Genomic DNA, 18,864 nt, shown 5'->3' on the forward strand with positions numbered 1-18,864 from the left:
GGACACCAGCGGCTCGGGGGACGTTTCTGCTCAGGACATTAATGTGAACATAGCAGCAGGAACAGCCTGTGGTCCATTCTCAACCGTCTGATGGAGACCCACGCGCCCTCGGGGGCTCTGGGGCGGGGAAACTCTCCCACCCGCACAGCAGTGCGTGGCCAACTTCACGCTACAGGTCTATCGATGGACAACAACACAAAAAACACACTCCAAGTCCATTTCAATGCAAGTTTAAAACACTTTAATTGCGGATAATGTAAAGATATTTAGAAACAACAACAACAAACAAACAAACTACAAAAGGAGCACGAAAGTCTTCCCTTTTGAATTTTTAATAAAATACTGCTCTGTATAAGATCAATGAAAAAAGTCACGTTACTTACAAACATCGCCATGGGGAAAAGAAAGAAACTGAGATACATGATGTGTGAATGACACTGAGATTGTGTGAGCGAGCCCAGCGCGAGCTGTCCGGTGACACGGTGACTCGGCCGTGATCGGCAGCCCAACCTCAAACGCGGGGGACACGCCAGACCTGGCGAGGAAAACATGAGACCAAGGCAAAAAAAAAAAAAAAGGTTCAAAACCAACCAACCAGCCCCTTCGCTGCGAGGGGCAGGGAGGGACAGTTGGACTGAGTGGGCAGACGGACTCCACGGAGCTGTCCACTCGGAACCCGTCCGGTTTGGCAAACCACGTCACCCCAGTAAATTCAAAACAACCACAACAACAGCAACACGAGTTAAAGCAAACCGTGGACCCAAATCCTGCCCCTCTCGTTTCATTAGAAATGGCACAAGAATTTGGCTCCCAACAGCTCCACCGTGTACGGACACTTCACTACTGGGCGGGGCCGCCTGATAGCGTACTGACCGCTCAGACAGTGCCTGGCCCTGGGGGGGGGGGGGCGTGGGAACAGCGAGCGTTGTGGGTTTGACCGGGTAAACCCGGAGTCTCTGTGACCAGTGGTGCTGAGGGCAGAAGACGCCCTGACGCGCGGGCTCACACGGCCAGGCCTGGACGGCTGCCGCCCTCGCTGCTGCTGGAACCGTTCACACCCGGGAGGACCGCAGTTTGCCCGCCGGCCCACAGCAGTGCCACCTCGCTGGTGGCGTCTGGAACCTGTGCCTGGTCTGGTTCGCGTCTGGGAGTCTAAGCTTCACCGAGACAGGAAGCTCCGGCCAGAGAGAGCGTCTCACTGACAAAGTGCCCCTGACCTGTGTGAGGGTCCCCGCTGCTCTGAGCAATGTCACTGTCACTAGCAAGGTAGGGAGCTCCTGTGACTTGTTTTCTTACAGGTGACAATGCCGTCACAGTCATTTCTCTCCGATGAATGGACTTGCCTCTACCTCTCCTCTACCATAAACACACAATCCGTAAGCAAGATGGCTCTAAGGAGCACAGCGGGGGGGAACGTCTGCACTGGTGTTTTAAAAACAGCCCCCCACCAGGAGAGGACACAGGGCTGGACTGCGGTGGAGAGTGGGCAGCTCTACCTTCTGGTGGACATTAGACCACCACGATGAGAATGTGGACATGTGGACGCAGACAGCAGCTGACCACAACGCGAGCGCGTGCAGCACACTGATGCCTGTCCAGTGCCAGGAGCCAGAGAACCTGTCCCTGTCGGACACACAGTGACCGGCGTTCCTCTCCCACCTGCCTTCTCTCCGCCCCCCACAACCGACATTCCAGAGGAGAGTGGGGATTCCAGCCTAACCACGGCAAACACCTGATCAGAAAAAGAAGTAACAAAACTCCGCTCCGTGTTCTTCCGTCCCTCCCCACAATAGGGGGAAAGAAAAGATCTCGTTGTGTTTTAGTCCTGAAAGAACTCCTTAGCCCTCTGAAAAACAAACAAACAAGAAAAACTGGCTTTAAACGGAAACTCAGGTTCCCTTACAGGTGAAATTAATGTTCCACGCAGCTGCGTCTCGGATATTTAAGACGTTGGTGTACGTGGTGTTTTAAATCAATGGATAGATTCTGTCAAATTATAAAACTCAGGTAGCGACCAAGTGATGGTGATGGAAGAAACAGTGAAAAGAGACAAAAACAAAAGAAACAAAGATCAATCTTCAGATTTTACTTAATGGGCTCCAAAAAATTAAAAAAAAAACACAAAACCCAGAAGGAAAGAAATGACTGAACAAGGCGGTTGGAGTTCCCTCTCCCCTGATGTAGAAGCACAGAGAACTGGGGGCCTGCTCTCCCGGCCCCCACGGTCCTCACACCCCGTCCACAGCAGGCTCCTGGGCTGGGCAGACACAGATCTGAACTCTGGGGAGCCGAGTCGCCCCCCCCCCAGAAAGGAAGAACTGCAAGTTTCCCAAAGCTGTCCGTCAATGGCCCAGCGGCCCCCAGAAGGTCGTGAGTGCCGTCCTGCCTGTGAACTAAGAAAACATGAGTCACACGGGTGCTGAGGGAGGGTTTGACTACGGCCATTTGTACAGTTACACAAGGTGAGAGATGTTACACTGTAAACAGATGATTACTATCACAATATAACTTTTTGTATTGTATTCTCATAATAGACACTTCCTTTAAAAACAAATACACAGTTTGTGAGGCAGTAAGGACAAAGGCTGAGAACGACCAGAGCCTCAGGACGCAGGGTCCCACCAGAGATAGGTAAACACTCCCAACCAGGGACTGCTGGGAACTGCTGGGCCTGTGGGTCTAGGAAGGGGGACAGGAATCACAGAAGCTCACACGACGCTGACAACAGACGCTGAGCACTCCTCTCTTACACGAAAGGCACTGGAACAGACACATATCCTGCGGACATTCAGGGAAACTCTGGAGGCAGCAGTTAAAGGAACCTACTTTGTTCAGTACCAGCATTTTAAAAAACAGACAAGACTACTCTAAGACTCAAGGCAGAGTTTCCGATGAGCTACATGAAATCAGATGTCAGAAGCAGCCGCTCCATATAAAAATTGTGGTTCCAACTTTTTAAAAAGTATAACTTACTTCCTTAAAAATATAAGCACATCACAAAAACTAAAGGATAAATACATATATATATATGTGTGTGTATATAGAGATAGATATAAAAATTCAGGCCCTGGTACCACTGATACATTTCTAAAAATTCTAAAATAATTTCAAGAGCCACAGCTTGGAAATTACACCACCACACGTGACATGCAAAGACAAGATGCGGCCTCACCGAGCAGTTCTGTATAAAGCTACAAAAGGGGACAGAGAACGAGAGGCATTTGTCATGTAAATAAGACACACCACAGAGTGATTGTGCTTGTAATACGCAGCACACGGTGGATGGTTAGAAAATGAGAACGTCCTTGGTCCCGGGAAGCAGGGCCCGCGGACCAGCAACGAATCGCTCACACACGGCTGAGCGAGCCGCACGAAAGAGTAACACAGTTTATTCTCACTCACATGATTGACGTTTCCTACTTCTGTCTGCTGGAAGGTTAATTTGTAATCGTTGTACCCTGTAAATTCTGACACTTGATTTTATTAGAAATGACCAGTGCTGGTTGTTGAATAATCTAAAAAAAAAAAATGTAATTTACTTGTTTCAAATCTAGATTGCTATTTATGTTCTAATTAGTTAGTTGCATGAAATATTCTGGTCAGTCTTCTAAAGTGGCTTTGGTACAAAATTCAGAATAAAGTAAACTGGCAGCCCCCGCACCCCCCACCCCAGCGGGTCCAGGACCCTCAGAAACAACAGAACATGAGTTATAATAAGAGCCATTTTCCTGACAATTCTGTTACATCATTAAAAAGCAAAATAACATCCACATTCAGTAAATGGTACTGGAGGCCCAATGTCACGCTTCATTTAATTATCCCTCAATGATCGTGTAGAAAGATTGTTTCCTGTTACTGCGACAGGTCAAATTCCGAGTCCAGGACGCGTCCGAGGACGAGGCCGGTGGTCAGAGGGCTGCTGCTCTGGACTGCTCGGCCCACTGGTTTCAACACCAGGTTTAATTTAGTCTTTTAAAAACAACAGCTTTATTGAGGTATAATTAATGTGAAGCAGACTGCACAGTTAAGATGCACAATTTGATACAGTCTTTTAAACAGTGTGAAGAGTGCTGGACAAATTAAAAATTAAAAATTTTCGGTGGAAACAGACTGTTTTAAAATAGCACATTCTCTTTTTTTTTTAATGAAGACAGAGATGTGGATTTATAAAAAAGTGGGTGGGAAGGAAAGAAATTAATTTAATTCCAAGTACCAAATTTATTCAGAAGGTTTAGGAACGCCAAAATTGACGGCCAGCTTTCTCGATCTCCTCCTTGAAGACGAGCTTGGCGCGGCCTTCGGCGGGGACGGGGTGTGGCCCTGGGAGGCCGTGTCTGCCGCGGGTGGGGCCGTGTCTGCCGCGGGTGGGGCCGTGTCTGCTGCCGGTGGGGCCGTGTCTGCTGCCGGTGGGGCCGTGTCTGCCGCGGGTGGGGCCATGTCTGCCGCAGGTGGGGCCGTGTCCTCCGTGGGTGGGGCCGTGGGCACAGGCGGGGCCGTGGGCGCAGGCTGGGCGGCGGCGGCCCCCGGCGGGCTGGCTCCCGAGGCGGCGCTGGAAGACGCGGGCTGGCCAGCCTGCAGTACGTTGGCTGGGGAGCTCGGGGCCTCCTTATTCTCACTGTTCTTTTTGTTTGCTGCCCTTTTCTTAGTCACCTGTAAGGAACAAAAGCATCACTGGTTAACAATGTGGGCTAAAACACACAAAAACACTACTGTCAGAAAATACGTAAACCACGCTGCTACTATTTGTCCATCATTGCTGACTTGTGACTTTGTTATAAATGTCCAAACCAGACTTTAGAAATTAAAACACCTCAGGAATGAAATATTTAAAAAATTCTTCATACCTTAAGTATTATATAAAGGAAATTTCTATTCCTGACTTTAAGTCACCTTGTGCTAGAAAAAGACATCACTACTTCCCACAGTTCCATCACTAATTAGAACATAAACTCAAGACAGCGGGGAAGGTCAGACTGGTCACTACTGGTCATAACCAATGATCTCAGCACCCAGACCAGCACTGGGCTTCTAGCTGGCACCGAGTAAGTAATTACAGAATAAACAATTTTTATCAGTTGTCTAGAGCATTAAAACCTCCTTTTAAACATAGAATTCTCTTTCCAGGTCTCACCTGCAGCGGCATGAACGCACTTCCAGGGGCATGAACTCACCTGCAGGGGCATGAACGCACGCGCAGCGGCATGAACGCCCCCGCAGGGGCATGAACGCATGCGCAGTGGCATAAATATGCCCGCAGGGGCATGAACGCATGCGCAGCGGCATGAACGCGCCCGCATGGGCATGAACGCATGCGCAGCAGCATGAACGCACGCGCAGCGGCATGAACGCGCCCGCAGGGGCATGAACTCACCTGCAGGGGTATGAACTCACCTGCAGGGGTATGAACTGATTGTGCACCCCTGCTGCCACGCCCCCGGGCACGGTCCCGGCATAGGGGTTGTGGAGAAAGGGCTTTCCAGACATTGGCACACCTGGTCCCCAGGGCGTTGTGCGATAGAGATGAGACGAGTCAGGCCTTTTGTTAGCTGTCAAAAATCACAGGACATTTCTTTTTCAGAAAGACGGTCTCATCCGAGCCCTGAAAGTGAGGACCTCCGTGTGCAGCCCCTCCTGGCGTCTCTCTCTTTGGCGAAGACGCGTATACTCAAGACCACTCTTGCTCGTAACACTCACTCTCCAAGCCCCTCTCAGGATTGCGGACCATTCCAGAAGTCAGCTTACTTACCATTATGCTGTCCGGCCTACAGTGGCCCAGACTAACGTACACTGATGTGAGTATTCGGAATATTTGTCATACTATGTATTTACAAAGCAACGAGAAGGTCCCCGAAACGGTCCCCAGGGAGAAGGCTGGGCATGGGTGTGGGGTGGGGTTAGGGGGAAATATCTCAAGGCTCTCTCACCTGCCCCCAGTGCGGTGTTGCTCATAAACTGCTCCCAGCCTGCAAGAAACCCCAAAGAGCTCAGTTCATCCAATGTGGTCACTTTCATGACATGGAGACTTTCTTCCCCCTGTTCTAGTATTTTTAATTGAAGGATTTTCAAACAATGTCAATATGGAAAGCGCCATGAACCAGAGTCTGCAAGCCTGCGGTGAGGCTGTCTCGTGAGTCCCTGGGAGGCTGTGCAGGGCAGGCTTCTGGGCAGAGCCCAGCGGAGCAAAGGGGCCGTGAGGCCCGGCCTGCGGCTCACAGCTCCGCAGGGGGCCATCGTCAAGGCTGAGGTCAGTGCGCTCACACTGCCCTGTCAGACAGAGAGGTCAGTGCGCTCACACTGCCCTGTCAGACAGACAGAGACGGGAAGGCCACCAGAACCACAAGGCAGTATCGCTTCCTTAAAGTTCTGCTACAGAAGATTTTTGCATTAGGAGAATCATACATAATACAGGTATTTGACTGTTATGAATTATACGTGCATAAATTCCAGGATGCAGAGAACGAGGAAGATTGAGAAAATGAGGTCTTGATAAGACTGAGCACCTTGGGTAGTTGTCATAACGTGAAGAAAGTCATAGTTTGGCTACAACAGAAAAGCCTTGGAATTCGGGGGCATTCAATGCTCAGTGGCTTTCTAGCGCTGCCCCTGGAAATAGTTAACATCCTCCTGACCCTGGATCTGTGGGACGCATCTTCCTCCCAACGCCAGACTGTCCCTTCCCACTCGGTGCTGAGTTTCTAGGCTGTCTGCCTCTAGTTCCTTCCCAGGCCCTCTGGCCTTCTCCTGGAACTCCGGGACCCGGGGGGGGGTCTGTGTGCTGCCCCCAAACCCCCTCCTCCCTCTTTTCTGACTGGTCCAGCTTGTTCTCCCTCCTGAGTGGACCGTGGCTTTGCTGGGGCTTTACCTTCTGGATTTAAAACATTCAACTTGGCCCCACTGGCTCGGTGGTAGTGTCGGCCCACTGTGTGGAAGTCCCGGGTTCGATTCCCGGCCAGGGCACACAGGAGAAGTGCCCATCTGCTTCTCCACCCTTCCCCCTCTCCTTTTTCTGTCTCTCTCTTCCCCTCCCGCAGCCAAGGCTCCATTGGAGCAAAGTTGGCCCAGGCGTTGAGGATAGCTCCATAGTCTTTGCCTCAGGCCTAAGAAGAGCTCAGTTGCTGAGCAACGAAGCAACGTCCCCTGGTGGGCATGCCTGGTGGATCCCAGTCAAGCGCATGGGGGGGGGGGAGTCTGCTTCTCACTTCAGAAAAACACACAAAAAGTAAAATAAATAAAACACACAACTCAACGTTTGAGTCTTATTCTGCAATGATTCTTTTTATACATTCTTGTTCTCATTTTTGTTGCAATACTGCTTTATTTCACTAAGAATATTAACAACGACTGTCTTTGAAGTTTTATTTCCTACATAATCCGTTTCCAGATCCCTTTCAATTCTCTTTGTTTTGGACTCTTAATTCTAGAGATTTTCTTTCCCTGACAGGTCCAGGATCTCTCAAGGTCTACCATCTATTCCTATGCCAAGAGCAAGGCCCTAAAGCGGTGATTGGCAGCAAGGCCTGCGTGGGAGGGGGCCTGCGTGGGAGGGGGCCTGCGTGGGAGGGGCCGGGGTTAGGTGCCGCGTAGGCTTCTCTACCACAATGGGCAGTGAACCAGCCTTTTGGTTGGGGCATGCTCCAAAAGTCAGTGGTGTTATTTGGTGGAGTTCAATGAGTTTCTCTGAAGAGCCATCCTCCATCTAACTTCCTACTACCTGGACTATGGCTGCCTACAGTCAGAAAACAGAATGGAAAAACAACAAGTATCTCAGGCTGGGTTTTCAGCCCAATAACTCGTCCTCTGTTCTGTGCCTGGTGTCGCCCCCTTCTCTGGGGTGGGGGGCTCTGCCCAAACTGCCCACTGCCTGGCTGTGTGGAGGGGGCGCCCGGAAGGGCCCTGTAACTCCACAGAGACGCTGACCCGCCCCACCCCTCTGCCTAGGCCTGTCTGGCGCGGGGAAGCTCCCCCGCAGCGGGGTCCACGACCCACCGGAGTGTGCAACTCGGCCCTCCCACGCTGAAGAGCCCCGTCCCTCCGCCTGCCTTCCTCCTCACAAGCTCTTTTCAAATCCCTCATTTCCTGATATTTCTTCTCTTATCTCTTTGTCCTTCTAGGCTTACACTTTTTGTTCATTTTTCTTTTTTTAGAGAGGAGAGGGAGAGACAGAGAGAGAGAGAGGGACAGAGAGGAGAGAAGCTGGAAGCATCAACTCCCTTATGTGCCTTGACCAGGCAAGCCCAGGGTTTCGAACCGGCGACCTCAGCATTTCCAGATCGACGCTTTATCCACTGCGCCACCACAGGTCAGGCTAGGCTTACACTTTTAAAACGATTTTTTAGTTAGAGTTTAGGTAAAACGAAGGTATAACTTGTGTAGCAGCACGAGGAACCCTCACATGGCCACAGCGAGCAGGAGGTAGGAAGAACTCCGGGAACAATGCCTGGCTTCTCAGAGACTCAAAAAAGTAACTTCCCAAACTTGAAATAAACAAGTGACCAGTTTTAAGATGACCATGATTAGGGTTTGAAGAAGCCGACCCTCATCAGGGAAAAGGGGTTCTAAATGTTCAATGAACGTAAGATTTAGAATCAGAACGACACAGTGTGAGTCTCTGAGAGACCCGAGCAGTCTGGCGTGAAGACAGAAATGGATTCCGAAGGGGCCACTCATTTTTCAGAGCCCATTGGGGCCTGAGTCCCGTCTGCACGGGGGGAGGACAGGAGGGTCCTGATCCCACGGCCACGCGCCCACCCCCAGCCCGGCAGGGCGTCGCCACTGCTGCAGGGCGCAGGCCCTCCACGTGGAGGTCAGGCGGGGACAACCACGAGCTTGCAAACCCCTCCGCCTCTGCCCCCCCAGGACAGCCTTCCGCAGCGAGCGCGGCAGAGCCTGACCCTCACCCGTCTTTTCTCCCACCTGCGTTTTTCATGTCGGACTGAAACCCGAATCCACCGGGCGGCCCGGAACGGCGTGCACTCGGCTCCCGCCGCACTAGGGGCTGCGGGCGGGGTGGGCGCTGCCAGGCGCACCTGCGGCTCGGGGCTCAGGCCCACCGCGCACACGCCCCGGGGCTGCGATCGGTGATTCGGTCTCGTGCCTCCATACCGAACACTCAGAAGAGCAGAGCGTCTTACCAGGCAGCAGCGGGCAGGTCGGAGGCGCGGCCCTGGGTCGGAAGGCCTCCGGGAAACTGGCAAAGGCGGGCGGAGGCGGAGGGAAGGTCAGCCCCAGGGAGCCCTGTGGAAGCAGGTACAAGGCATGAGAAGGGGCGACAAGAGCCACCCCCCCCCCGGAAGCCATCCAAGCCGGTGGCGCGGTCGCGAGCCCTTCTCACCGCCAGCTGCTTCAGAGCCAGAAAGGAGGCCTTCTCCTTGGCCTCGCGCTCGGAAGGGCACTGCGGCCCGTGCACCAGGAGGCCGTTGGGCAGCTTCACCTGGCACACCGTCATGGCCTGGAAGAGAGAAGGTGGCGTCTGGGAAGTCATCGGCCGCGGAGGCCGACTTCCTCCCCCAAAGCTCAGTGTCAACACAGAGTCTGTCAGCTGACACTCTGTGAAAAATAAAAAAATCAAAAAGAAATCAAGAATTCTAAAGAGGACTAAATTCTGGATTAGCACGCAAAGACTTTAGAACCGTTGCCTTCTCTTTCCGCTTTTACAGAGTAAGATGCGTTCTAAGCTAGCGGAGGGCCCGGTGCCCAATGCCAGCAAGTGTTTCCTCTACACCCGTGTCACCGGGACGGTGTCACCGGGACGGGCTCGATCCTTCCTCTCTGTGTTGCCTGTGGCTGTTTCCACACAACTGGCAGTGAGTGGTCATGACAGAGACCACACAGCCCGCAGAGCCCAAAACAGTGACTGTCTGCACCTTTACAGGAAAAATTCCCTGACTCCTGCGTTACGCCATCCTCCAAATAGCAGATATTTGGCCGATATAAATTAATTACAAAAATCTAAAGGACTTGGAGGTACTGACTGATTTTATATTCACATTTAAATTATAATCCTTTACGTTAGCCTTTTTCTTTTCCTTTTACAAAAAGGATTCTTTTTAAAAAATTCTACTTTTTCAGAAGGTAGCGGAGTTTACTCCTGCTTTCTGTTTTAGGCAAGAAAGTGTCAGGAACTCAGTTGTACAGAGGGAGAAGGGATCTTGTAGCCAGTGGTCCTGAGGATGCAGTGTGGGGGCCCCGGGGTCCTGAGGATGCAGTGTGGGGGCCCCGGGGTCCTGAGGATGCAGTGTGGGGGCCCCGGGGTCCTGAGGATGCAGTGTGGGGGCCCAGTGGTCCTAAGGATGCAGTGTGGGGGCCCCGGGGTCCTGAGGATGCAGTGTGGGGGCCCTGGGGTCCTGAGGATGCAGTGTGGGGGCCCCGGGGTCAGCTGTGCAGAGGGAGAGGGGTCTTGAGGCCAGGGGTCCTGAGGATGCAGTGTGGGGGCCCCAGGGTCCTGAGGATGCAGTGTGGGGGCCCCGGGGTCAGCTGTGCAGAGGGAGAGGGGTCTTGTAGCCAGGGGTCCTGAGGATGCAGTGTGGGGGCCCAGGGTCCTGGAGGTCAGAACCATGTCTGTAACAGTAATCAAGATGTTGGTGCCTTTTACTCCCATTTCCCACAAGTACACAGAGAAGAAAAAACTCACGTGATTTCAGATTCTACACTGGAACTAACTTTTAAGAAAACTCTAGGTTTCACTGTGGTATCAAAGAATATCCACAATCACATGAAAAGGCTTTTAAAATTCTTTCCCTTTCCCAACTATCTGTCTCCATGCGGCTGGACTTTCTTCAGGTATTTCAACCAAAACAACACATCACGAGAGATGGAGAGTAAGACGGTAGGAGGATTGAGCTTCTGTTAAGCTAGACATAAAAAAAAATTGCAAAAATGTAAAGCCAGGACAGTCACTAATGTGTTTTGGGAACTTATTTTTAAATAAATACCTTCAAATTTTTCAGTTTTAATTTCTAATACTGTAAATGTGGATATAATACAAGTAAACAAAAGTTTGTTGGGGTCCCCAAAAGGGGAAGTTTCTAAAATCAAAACGCTGGACCCTAGACCCTTCAGACAGACCCCTGGTTCCGTCACTGCGGGGACCCGCCCGGCTCCCTGTGGCTGGGCTCACTGAGGTTCCTGTTCGGCCCAAATGGAACCACAAGAGTGACAAGTCTGTGCCTATGCTGCTGATGCAGTGAAAAAACAAGTCAGCGGTTATACTTCTTCTCGCTGAAGACTTTCAGTGCATCGAAGCCCAGTGTTCAAGAACTTCCTTAAAGGGAACCCGCGCATACGATACCTGTGATGTTCTAAGAAAGGAGAAATCTGGTGGTGGCAGTCCCATGTAGGAGCACACACTGCAGAGCTCCAGCTCGCGTGTGGCCACGGGAGGAAGCGGGCCGGAGCCAGACCACCACATGTTGTCCACGGGCCGCACATGGTGGTGCTCACGAGCCCCGGGAGGCGTGTTCAGGTAAGGTGCTGGCAGAGGAGAGAAGAGAAGAGAAGAGGGCATGACTACATCACACGGCATCTTAAACGACACAGTTATTGCAGGGTTTCATAGAATACAAGCAAAACATTGTTAAAAGGTGAAAAGAGGCATCTCCTATGAAGCAAATATAAGAACAATATAGTACTGCCTAAAATTACTTAGAATTTAATGAAGATTTCTAGGGGACTGTCATTGATTAACAATGCATGATCCAAATAAAGATTTTAAAATACGATAGGCAGCTGACAGCCAGAAATGAACATCTTGAGAATGGAATAACTCCATAGTTACCATATTTCCCCATGTGCAAGACGCACTTTTTGGAAAAATTTGGGATCTAAAAACTGGATGCATTTCATACAGTGGTTGTGACATTTCAACTGAGGACGAGGCCATCTATAAAGACAGGGATTCGTCCTCAGACACAGAGGAGGACAAGCTAAGGGACGGGAGTTTTGACAGTGATGAGGAGTTGTGTGAGTTTTATGATGAATAAAACTTGAGGTAAATAACTTTGTGAAATACATTTTTTTTCAAATTTTGGGCCCCGAAATGAAGGCACGTATTATCCATGGGAGCGTCCTGTACGTGGGGAACTCGGTGGGTTACAGGCAACGTTTCACCCAGACGACTCCCTGAGCTGACCTACAATTAATTCTAAGACTTGGGGCCTTGGCTGCAGTCTTCTCAACATTCTACCTCACGTTCTGGGACACAATAAATGAACGTTTTTGTCGCTCCAAATGATGCTTCTTAAAATTTTTTCTGAAATTACCCTTTACAGTGCTTTTATATAGAAAATGATTTAAAAATTCTGAAAATTCCCGTTCTTTAGGCTCAACAAGCTCACAGAGCAAGCGCACAGCCCGGGGACAGGCACATGCACGCCTCGTTCTGTGTGAGAGGACAGAGGTTGAGCGGCCTGGCTGGAGCCCCGGGCCTCAGAGGGCTGTAACCCTGGGCTGGGGCCGCTCCTGACCCTCCCTCGGGGCTGTGACCCTGGGTTGGGGCCGCTCCTGACCCTCCCTTGGGGCTGTGACCCTGGGCTGGGGCGGCTCCTGACCCTCCCTCGGGGCTGTGACACTGGGCTGGGGCCTCTCCTGACCCTCCCTCACAGGGGCTGTGACCCTGGGCTGGGGCCGCTCCTGACCCTCCCTCGGGGCTGTGACCCTGGGCTGGGGCCGCTCCTGACCCACCCTGGGGGCTGTGACCCTGGGCTGGGGCCGCTCCTGACCCTCCCTCGCGGCTGTGACCCTGGGCTGGGGCGGCTCCTGACCCTCCCTCGTGGCTGTGACCCTGGGCTGGGGCGGCTCCTGACCCTCCCTCGTGGCTGTGACCCTGGGCTGGGGCCGCTCCTGACCCTCCCTCAGGGGGCTGTGACCCTGGGCTGGGGCCGCTCCTGACCCTCCCTCGTGGCTGTGACCCTGGGCTGGGGCCGCTCCTGACCCTCCCTCAGGGGGCTGTGACCCTGGGCTGGGGCCGCTCCTGACCCTCCCTCAGGGGCTGTGACCCTGGGCTGGGGCCGCTCCTGACCCTCCCTCAGGGGGCTGTGACCCTGGGCTGGGGCCGCTCCTGACCCTCCCTCGGGGCTGTGACCCTGGGCTAGGGCCGCTCCTGACCCTCCCTCACAGGGGCTGTGACCCTGGGCTGGGGCCTCTACTGACCCTCCCTCGGGGCTGTGACCCTGGGCTGGGGCCGCTCCTGACCTTCCCTCACAGGGGCTGTGACACTGGGCTGGGGCGGCTCCTGACCCTCCCTCACAGGGGCTGTGACCCTGGGCTGGGGTGGCTCCTGACCCTCCCTCACAGGGGCTGTGACCCTGGGCTGGGGCCGCTCCTGACCCTCCCTCGGGGCTGTGACCCTGGGCTGGGGCGGCTCCTGACCCTCCCTCGTGGCTGTGACCCTGGGCTGGGGCAGCTCCTGACCCTCCCTCGGGGCTGTGACCCTGGGCTGGGGCGGCTCCTGACCCTCCCTCAGGGGGCTGTGACCCTGGGCTGGGGCCTCTCCTGACCCTCCCTCGGGGCTGTGACCCTGGGCTGGGGCCGCTCCTGACCCTCCCTCGGGGCTGTGACCCTGGGCTGGGGCCGCTCCTGACCCTCCCTCGGGGCTGTGACCCTGGGCTGGGGCCGCTCCTGACCCTCCCTCACAGGGGCTGTGACCCTGGGCTGGGGCCGCTCCTGACCCTCCCTCACAGGGGCTGTGACCCTGGGCTGGGGCCGCTCCTGACCCTCCCTCACAGGGGCTGTGACCCTGGGCTGGGGCCACTCCTGACCCTCCCTCACAGGGGCTGTGACCCTGGGCTGGGGCCGCTCCTGACCCTCCCTCACAGGGGCTGTGACACTGGGCTGGGGCCGCTCCTGACCCTCCCTCGGGGCTGTGACACTGGGCTGGGGCCGCTCCTGACCCTCCCTCGGGGCTGTGACCCTGGGCTGGGGCGGCTCCTGACCCTCCCTCACAGGGGCTGTGACCCTGGGCTGGGGCCGCTCCTGACCCTCCCTCGGGGCTATGACCCTGGGCTGGGGCCTCTCCTGACCCTCCCTCGGGGCTGTGACCCTGGGCTGGGGCCTCTCCTGACCCTCCCTCGGGGCTGTGACCCTGGGCTGGGGCCGCTCCTGACCCTCCCTCGGGGCTGTGACCCTGGGCGGGGCCTCTCCTGACCCTCCCTCGGGGCTGTGACTTTTTTCACCAGACTGAAATCAAATAAAAGGTACTTGCTTTTGACAGCGGACCAGCTTTATCCAGTTTCATTTAAAATTTTTACTTTGCCCTATTTCAAGAGCCTGTCTGTCACGATGACAAACAGTTTCTGATCAGTTCTTGGAAGTTTAAATTAATTATTTACCCCAATACTCACGGGAGTATAAATGGAGAAAGGCCTCAGATTTTGATCCTCAATAAGCTAAGGTCTGCTTATGTCAAAGTGATTTTCCACCTGTCTGAGAAACTTCTGCCCCCCACCCCCACAGTAGTGACTGTGCCCGGCAGCCTCTTGTAGATAATTATAGACAATACTGAAGTGTGGGGGACACAGAGGGTGGGGACAATGATGGATATTTATTGAAATTCAACCACGGCCCAGATGCTGTGCTATAGGTTTCAAGAGTTAAGGTAAGTATTTTTCAATGTCTGCTTCCATTAGTTATTTTTTAATTGATTTTATAGCTTCTTTTCATTTTTATTTGTGTTGGTCAAGTTATTTTAACATAATGCTAAGTTTTGGCTACTACAATGTGCTAGACACAGTACTGTTTCCTACGTGCCATAGAATTACCACAAGAGTCACCTGAATTGGTATTCTCATTTTATAAACTGAAAAGAATTTTAGAAAAGTTGTGATATATAGCAGTGGTCCTCAACCTTTTTTGAGCCATGGACCGGTTTAATGTCAGAAAATATTTTCACAGACCGGCTGTTTTAGGGTGGGACAGATAAATGTATCACGTGACCGAGACAAGCGTCAAGAGTGAGTCTTAGACGGATGTAACAGAGGGAATCTGGTCATTTTTTAAAAATAAAACATCGTTCAGACTTAAATATAAATAAAACGTTAATAATGTAAGTTATGTATTCTTTCTCTGAGGTCCGATACCAGTCCACGGCCCAGGGATTGGGGACCACTGATATATAGTATTATATATTACATGATATATTATAGTTAACTTACACAATCATTTTTAAATTACTGAAAAAAAGAAGCTAAAATGTGAAACTCTCTCTAGGTTTGGGGTCTGCAGCCTGAGTATTTATCTGCAAGAGTAGTGGTTTCAGTATTCCAAGGAGACATTTGGTAACTACACACCTATTAGTTACAGTTACTCTATGTGATACAAAAATTACTCTTATTTGTAACTTAATGATAGCCTTTTAAAAATAAAAGCAGTTTTATCCGTGACAAGCAACTGATAGGGAGCGAACGGCTCTCTGAAGTGGGGCTGGTGGCCTGCTTACCAGATCTCCGTCCCGGCCCGGGCTGCACAGCCGGCGCCCGCTCACTGGCCCTGCCCGAAGGCGCCGCGGCCTCATCCCCGGCCTGCTTGGCTCCAGCCTTGCTGTCCGCGGCGTCTGAGCTGTCAATCTTCAGGATTTCTTTAAGCATGCGCGTCCCCTTCTGTGTTGAGAACGATGGGCGTGGAGAGGGTGGGGTGGGGGGAGAAGCGGTGAGGGCTTTCGGAGCTGACTGCTCCTTCTCTTAATGAGCTGCAGTGCCCACGTGAAAACGACTACGTTCTGATTCAAGAGGGAAAACCAACCCTCTAGAGTTGGAAGAACAAAAATACCAACACTTCCCTGCCCAACCTCCGACCGCAGCGCCCAGCAGCAGAGCCGGACGGCAGGGGCTCCGAGCGGTCAGCAGAGGGCCTGGCCTCTCCAACAACAACAGGTGTGCGCCCACCGCGCCCGCATCAGGGCCACACAAGGTCCAGGGCTGGAGCCGGCCGCGCGCTCACGGCCGCGCACTGGGACATCTGCGGCCGCGCACACACTCTGCCCGCACATGCACACGCACCATCGCGAACGACTGTGGCGACAGGTGCTCTTCACTCGGGGGCTCCTCGGGACCGGAGGGCGGGACTTCGTTCTCCCTGGAGATGTTCAAGGACGCCAGGAAGTTCTCGAACCCAGCGTGCGGCTGAAAGAGCAGCGTCTGCGCGTGAGGCCGAGGCAAGGACCTAGAGGGGCACCGCGCTCCGTGCCCGATGGGGACGGCCAGTCCTGCCAGCTGTCTAACCAGGGGACCCAGCGGCCTTGCATCTGGCCAGCCACCCTGCGGTTCCCAGGGACGTCTGCACCTGCACCTGTTGGCCTGTCTGCGGTAGCTCTCACGCCGGGATCGGGCAGGACCCGTGAGCTGTCTGCGCAGAGAGACCCTCCTGCCGCATCCGACAGTGTGTGGGGCACTGGCCAGCGTCTTAACGTGCAGTGTACCCCCCACCCCCGCATCACAGGCGAAGGGGTGCAAACTTGGTGAGGGGAAATCACAGCTTCATCCCCATTAACTCAGTCAATTATGAACACGGGCTGTAAATCACAACAGGGTGATTCTAACAGCACAGCTGCTTCTCTTCCACGTCTGCTGTGCTGCTTCAGCATTAGGACACGACTCTGTGAAAGAGTCCAGAGGTTTTCACCAGAGGTCCATGGCACGAGAAGTTGATAAACCCCTTTCTCAGAATAAAGGAAATTATGGTCTAAGAGTCATAGAAGAGGCCCTTAAAAGTCGTGTAATTCAACCATCTTCCTGATGGTGCTGACAGGGCTGGCAGAGCCACCGGCTGCAACGAGCCGGTGACAGCGGGGTGTTCCGTCTGAAGAAGGCTCACCTGGTTATGTGGCACTTTCTGTAGCCGGCTCTCAGTGTTAGGGCTCTTACACTCTTCTTTAACTAGGGTCGAGAAAGTGGAAATTTTGGTGAAGGAAAGAACTTGCACACCAAATAAAGCGACCAAACATTTACCACCAAGAGGTTCTATGTTAGAGTCACATAGCTCCGAGAGGACAAAGGTCCTGGTCCTGAGGGCACTCGTTCTAGAGGAGGGAGGAGAGGGACACCCTGGAAAGAGGAGGGGGCGTCCCACGAGCCCCGAGGGTAACAGGTTCCAAGGGGCAGAACGGGAGGTGAGGGTTCCAGCAGAGGAAACAGGACGAGAGCCCAGGACACAGAGAAGGGACGAGCTTAGGAAACTCCAGAGGGAGCAGCTCCAGAGGCTGAGGCGCGAGCGGGGCCTCCTGCGTCGGGAAGCAGGCGGTGCCACCAGCAGAGGAACGACCAGGACAGAGCGAGCCGGCAGGCCAGGGGCAACAGGCGGGGGGGGGGGGGGCTGAGAGAAGAGGGGGGCAAGCTACAGAAGGAAGAGTGGAACAGAGAGAGAGGAAGACGGGGAGGGAAGAAGGAAGGAATTTTGAAAAGAAAAGAAAAAGTGAGTTGACAGGTATCAACATCAAAGCTTTACTAAGACACACAAGAAAACTAACTAGATGTCCATATAATTAAAATAATTTACATATATTTATGTAAACAATTATTTGAAGAATAAGGATAATGTATTTCAATTCAATATAACATATTTAAACTATATCAGATTTCAGGGACATTAAATTATAAAAGAAAAGGTAACATATAGATATCAATGCAAAAATATAGTCCACTTAGCAGTTATCAAACTGAACTAAAGTTATAGAACCACAAACAGTGTTTTAAAGATAATTTTTTAGAAAGATATTTTGAAGCACTATTTAATGCTGCCTGTCAGTTCTATGTAAGTACATAAAAGCGTGTGTGTATGCAGTGCAGTAACGGAGTCAGGAGCCTGCCTCTGCCGCCTCCCTGCAGGGAGCTGCCCCCCCACGGGGCCTCCAGTCACGGCTCCATCCCCAGGCGGGCGTCCCTGACCACCTGTTCTCTCTCCTCACGAGCTGCTTCACTTCTCACCATTATTGCAGATGATGGAACTTCTGTTTGGGCTCAGACTCCACATGAGGATGGAAAAACCTGTCTGTGTTGCTTATCCGTGCATTCCGTCATGTGCACGCTGAATAGATGAATAACAAATGAGTCGTGTTTTAAACATAACGAGCCATTTGCTGCAGTTTGGGAACAGTTTGATCAAGAGAAGAGAAAAGCAGCGCTTAATGCAAATCAAACGTCCAAGGAGAAACCACCTCACACCTGTCAGGCTGGCTGTTGTCAACACGACAGGTAATAAGTAACAAGTGTGGAGAGGCTGTGGAGAAACAGGGACCCTCGTCCACTGCTGGTGGGAATGTAAGCTGCAACAGACACTATGGAAAACAGTACGGTGGCTCCTCAAAACAGTAAGAATAGAACTGCCATCTGACCAGCAATCCCTCTACTGGGTATCTACCCCTCAAAAACCTCAAAAACATTTGTACGCAAAGACACACGCTCCCCCATGTTCATCACGGCATTATTCACAGTGGCCAAGACACAGAAACAACCAAAGTGTCCCTCTATAGGGGCTGGATAAAGAAGATGTGGTTCATATATACACACTGGAATACTACTCAGCCATAAGAAATGATGCTCTAGTCCTATTTACAACAGCATGGATGGACCTTGAGAACATTATACTGAGTGAAATAAATAAATCAGAAAAAGCTAAGAACTGTATCATTTTACACATAGGCAGGATATAAAACTGAGTCTCATGGACGTAGATAAGAGTGAACCCGGGAGGGAGAGGAGGGGGAAGAGGATAAAGAGGGACACATCTATGGGGACAGAAAATGCTTTGACTTCGGGTGACGGGCCCACAGGCAGTCAGCAGTTCACACCCTATAGAGACGATCACCTGAGACCTATGTGCTCTTACTGATCAGCGTCATCCTGTTAAATTTAATTTTCTAAATAAAATTTTTTAAAA

The 18,864-nt window shown here is 52.4% G+C and overlaps 1 protein-coding gene across 1 annotated transcript in view; it reads right to left on the reverse strand.

Annotated features, from left to right (window-relative positions):
* Positions 1 to 224: 224 nt before the first annotated feature.
* The window catches only part of XRN1 (5'-3' exoribonuclease 1), a 109,291-nt gene continuing 90,651 nt past the window's right edge, over positions 225 to 18,864 (reverse strand). The window contains exons 34-42 of the mRNA XM_066241760.1: positions 16,804 to 16,865; positions 15,990 to 16,112; positions 15,431 to 15,590; positions 11,288 to 11,469; positions 9,332 to 9,448; positions 9,132 to 9,234; positions 5,925 to 5,963; positions 5,392 to 5,546; positions 225 to 4,650 (exon numbers count right to left, since the gene is read on the reverse strand). Of these exons, the coding sequence (XP_066097857.1) occupies positions 4,219 to 4,650; positions 5,392 to 5,546; positions 5,925 to 5,963; positions 9,132 to 9,234; positions 9,332 to 9,448; positions 11,288 to 11,469; positions 15,431 to 15,590; positions 15,990 to 16,112; positions 16,804 to 16,865 (1,373 nt within the window). The 3' untranslated portion in view covers positions 225 to 4,218. The remainder of the gene's footprint in view (positions 4,651 to 5,391; positions 5,547 to 5,924; positions 5,964 to 9,131; positions 9,235 to 9,331; positions 9,449 to 11,287; positions 11,470 to 15,430; positions 15,591 to 15,989; positions 16,113 to 16,803; positions 16,866 to 18,864) is intronic.

Source organism: Saccopteryx bilineata, chromosome 8 (genome assembly GCF_036850765.1).
Source record: "Saccopteryx bilineata isolate mSacBil1 chromosome 8, mSacBil1_pri_phased_curated, whole genome shotgun sequence".
Lineage (NCBI taxonomy): Eukaryota > Metazoa > Chordata > Mammalia > Chiroptera > Emballonuridae > Saccopteryx > Saccopteryx bilineata.